Source organism: Miscanthus floridulus, chromosome 10 (genome assembly GCF_019320115.1).
Source record: "Miscanthus floridulus cultivar M001 chromosome 10, ASM1932011v1, whole genome shotgun sequence".
Classification (NCBI taxonomy): Eukaryota; Viridiplantae; Streptophyta; class Magnoliopsida; order Poales; family Poaceae; genus Miscanthus; species Miscanthus floridulus.
In genome coordinates, this window is record NC_089589.1 from 71,966,393 (window position 1) to 71,971,167 (window position 4,775).

The following is a 4,775-nucleotide window of genomic DNA, read 5'->3' on the forward strand; positions in this document are numbered from 1 at the left end:
AAACAACCTATCATCTTAATATTAATCATATCAACCCAGTCGTTCCGCGTAGATAAGATCACTCGAGAGGTGATATAATCTTTGCTTGATATATTCGCATTGAGATTAGGGAATATGCAGTCAATTACGGTATCAAGATCACTATCTTCCCTGGTGTGCGGTATGCATGTATCATGAGGAAGATAGATTTCATCATCAACAATCGCCTCCTTAGATCCTCCACCGACACGCAACAAGTATTATGCAAACCATGTGTCACTCTTTGCCCTCATGTTGCGCACCGGTTTTAGATGTCGCATGGAATCCCAAAGGTATGACATCCACAACGAGGCACCGACCACCTGAGCCCTTGACCCTCTCTGAACAACGGGAAGAACATGTCTGAAATCTCCACCGAACACCATAGTCTTCCCTCCGAATGGCAGCTCTGGTTGGTCCAATATATCATGGAGACTGTTGTCCAGCGCCTTGACAGACTACCTCTTTGTCATGCTAGCCTCGTCCCAAATAATGAGACATGATGCTCGAAGCAGCTTGGCAGTACCACTCTGTTTCGTGAAGGTGCAAAATATCCCATTATCAATGGTGAGGGGAATCTTGAAGCACGAGTGGGCGGTTCTACCACCAGACATTATTGAGGCTACGACACCAGATGTAGTTGTTGCCACAGCAATCATTTTCTGACTACGTATAGTAGCGAGAAGTGCTCTGTACAGATAAGTCTTTCCAGTCCCACTAGGACCATCTACAAAGAAGAGACTCTCGTGTTCGATATCAACCAAGGACATAATCTCATCGAATGCAGCCCGCTGCTCCTCATTAAGGGTGTCTGACAGAGCCACATCATCCTCGTTAGCCTCAATGCTAGCCTCCTCAAAAATCTCTCTAGGAATATCACACGAGGCATCATATGTGTCATCGATATCAGGAAGTGGGTACATCTTTATATCCTTCTGCATTGATTGTAGCAATTTTCGAATATCTATGAGGACCATCTGCTCCACCATGAAGGTGGATTGATTATTACGCCTGTAGTCCTCCAACATTGCCCCTTGTGTTTCTCCCATAGTCCAAACATATCACTGGGCTCACAAAATACCAATATTGTTGCAAAGAGCCTTCGTAGCGCATATGGCATCATTCAATCGGTTGCCTCAGCAAGGCTCTCATTTAATGTGTTGTCCTCTTCGATTAGGCCCTTTCTTTCTGCAGCTTTACGGAAGGTCGGTAGGATTTTACCATCCACAGTCCTTAGACACTCAAAGGAGGTTGCACCTACCACGTGGTTCAGGAGAACCCTAAGATAGTAACGCTACCCCTCGGCTAGATTGGCAGACATGATTCTTCCAATCTATCGTAATGTGTCATGATGTACCCTATTTTGCCAAACTTTACCCTATGCTTGCCATGTATAGAACCCAGGAAAGTCTCGGTACAATATACCTCAAGTTGTTTCATTTGTCCTGTTCTTCTCGAAGTACGCTGTAAGCATTGACTTGTCAGCACCTGGACGATCAAGCACTCGTCGAATCCCCTGGCGCCGGTGAAATGACACCATGTGCATGTCTGGAAGATGTGGCTGTAAGGACAAAACAGCAGGGTACCTATCACTCAAATCAAACTTGTATATCCTCCATAAGGCTTCTGGGGGTGTTACCCATCTAGCATCTCTGTACTGCTTGATCTCATTAATGTTCCCTTCACTATCCTCCTTGTTAGCCTCTCTCATAGCCACAGACACCTGGTCATGACCCTTGTAAATGTACTTAAACAGATACTTGGCTGCCTTGATGCTCCCACATGCCTCAATATTGATGTAGCAGTTGAATAGATGGAGGAGATATGGGTTGTAAGGCACGACCCATCTATTGTCAAGCTCATGTCCATGAACTTTTTCTTTTCGGCCATCTTCACGCCATCTGTAAACTGGATATGAATCCTTGCCCTATACTATGACATCGCAGAAAGGTCTAGGATAACGGTTCTTGCAGGAATCATGACCCTTTGTGCATGGACAATCGTGATTAAGCACTCCGCAAGGGCCATGCATCATATGTTTGGTAACCATCTTGTACAAGACTTGGTACTTCTTGTTCGGGAGCTCAGCTGAGATGAGGCGATCATACTACTCTGGACACGTGATCTTGTACTTCCTATCCATGATTAGCAAAAAATGTGCATGCGGTAGATCCCTCTTCTGGAACTCCACAACATAAACATGTGCTCAGATCTTTCCAAGGATATCTTTTTTTAGTAGCCTATCCTTCAACTCTTGTAGTTTTGCTCTAAAGACCCGAACAACGAGATCTGGATGATCCTGTGGTGTCTGGCCAGGGTAGAGTTCACGCTTAATCTCATCCCAGTTTGGGTTACATGTCATAGCGAGGAAGATGTCTAGTTTACCAAACCTCCGTACCAGAGCCATGGCATCCATGTACCGACGCCTCATGTCACGTGGGCCTCCAATAAACGATGAAGGCCTCACTATCTGCTTTCCAATAGCTTCTGCTCTACCTTCACCAGCATATAGGGTATCAACCAATCCTTGGTAGAGGTTAGCCCTAATATCATCTTGATGGTTGCGTATATAATCTTATCAAGAACTCTCGATCTTGATGTACGTGACAACTACAAACTATTGGAACAGACGCTTGCCGTATAGTATGGGGTTAAATATTCCTGGACGCATCTAAAACTTGTAGCAGTAGTAGTCATGCATAGACACACATAGTCTACTAGGGGAGTCTACAAAAAAATAGCCATGAATTAGAGTTGTTTGTAGAATAACCACTGAGGTACATGTATGCGAAGTATTTTTTTGAGAGGTGTATGTGAAGTATTTAAATAAGAAGAATAACAAACCTGTTTCTTCTTCTGACCCACTACGATCCTTCTGTAGGGCATGGTACTCGATGACTTCTTCCATACTAACTCCTTTCTTCGAAATATCCATGTGCCACCCAAGCTCACCCCTAGGGAAGAATAGGGGGTATGAAAGAGCATCGTAACATCCATGATATGAGTGAATGTTGTGTTTGCTTCTATCTTTTCCATGTAGGACAACACTATTCTAGAACTGACCAAGGAGTTCGTTTCCCTCGATCCAAACGGTAGCCACCTCTGAAGCTGATGGCACATTATATGTTCTCTAGTCTAGCCTCTGGTCAAGGTTTAGTGTGACACGATAGTCCTCAAGGTGGTCAGCCTGGCCCAAACTCCTAAGTTGTTGTGAGTATGGGTTGTCACAAAGGATGGCCACAAGCCTCTTAATGACTTCCTTGTCTTTTTGGCACTTCTCTTCACAACATCGTCGATAGCAGTGCTCAAGGCTTGGATCATCGTCGTAGAAGTAAAGCTGAAGATGTCTTGGCTCCTTACCATCTTCTCTGCCAAATGACCTTATATTGTGATAGATCTAGCTGTGTGCACGAAACGTGTATATGCCGCTGTTTTTCATGCTTGCAGTAGCGCTATCGGTGCGACAATATAGAGAAGTGAAAGAGAAATGACCATTGAAAACCCTAATGTTGTTACAAAAGTGTCTAGCATCTGCATCGTTACTTGACCAAAGCCTCATAAGCTCATCATGTACATTCAGTTCATTGAGCTCGATCTATCCGCCGCGACAACAGAACCCAGGTGGTTCATGCTCAAACCTTTTTCGCATCATAGTGCTTGCAATTTGCAATAGGTTTTAGCATATGGGTATCTGTAGGCATGTTACTATACACCATTTCATATCGGTCAGGTACTTCAGGGACATAAGTCGTGTCTTCCTCAAGGTCATTGTCTTGGACATCGTCATCATCTAAAATGACATTTAAGCCACAATAGTGTCACACTCGGTTTCATAAAACAAAACCGAATGCACATCACATGTATGACAGGATCTGTTTATTCATACATGCGATGACAAAATGATACATTGCAGTGTTTATTACAAAAATGATTACATATATAAAAAATGACCAGAGGGTCTAAACACAAAATTACATCAGAGTTCTAGCAAAACAGGGTCTCCATCCCTTTAGGCAGCTGATTAGGGGTACACCAGCCTAGCATCGACACCGTCTTTAGGAAACGCTAAGAAACTCCATCTTCTAGTCTGAACCGCTAGGTGGGGTAGCAAAGGGGGCAAAGGGATGGGTGAGCACATCGAAATGTACTCCACAAGTGTAGAAAAGTATGACATGCGGGCCAACACAAGGAAAGGCTAACAGGGTTTAACACAAGCCCTTAAGCAACACACCTATTACCTTAAACCTGAAGCACCTATTTAACTAGGTGAGATCTTCCTTCACCTCGGAAAACCACTATAACCAACACTCGAATCCCATCCGAGCACCACACCTGGATTCCATCCAAGCAAACCAACACTTGGATTCCATCCAAGCCTCCCAACTAAATCAGAGCCATCTAATCAAGAAGAAGTCCAGGCCACTCTTGACCGTGAGCACGACTGATATATCAGTTTTACACTCTGCAGAGGTTGCACACTTTCGCCACGAGTCATGTTTCCCCATCACGCTTCACACTACCTAGGTGCTCAGCGGGGTCACACTACAAGGCCTTTACAAAGTCCCTCCAAGTCTGTTTTACACCTTCACTAAGGTTTCTAACCGCTAACAGTGGGTACCAACACCACTGCAGAAGCCCCCTCTTGTGCCACACAAACTGACCCGATGTAGCATAACTTGGAGGAAACTAATTACTTGGCCAGGGCCAGAGCCATATAGCCCTCGAGGTTGTGCTGTTAAGCCGGGTTACTTGTCCAT

At 44.5% G+C, this 4,775-nt stretch overlaps 1 protein-coding gene across 1 annotated transcript; it reads right to left on the reverse strand.

The window, feature by feature from the left end:
- Positions 1–476: 476 nt before the first annotated feature.
- Positions 477–1,046, reverse strand: LOC136488831 (uncharacterized). Its single transcript, XM_066485634.1, has one exon. The coding sequence runs from the start codon at positions 1,044–1,046 to the stop codon at positions 477–479; it is 570 nt and encodes a 189-aa protein (XP_066341731.1).
- Positions 1,047–4,775: the final 3,729 nt, after the last annotated feature.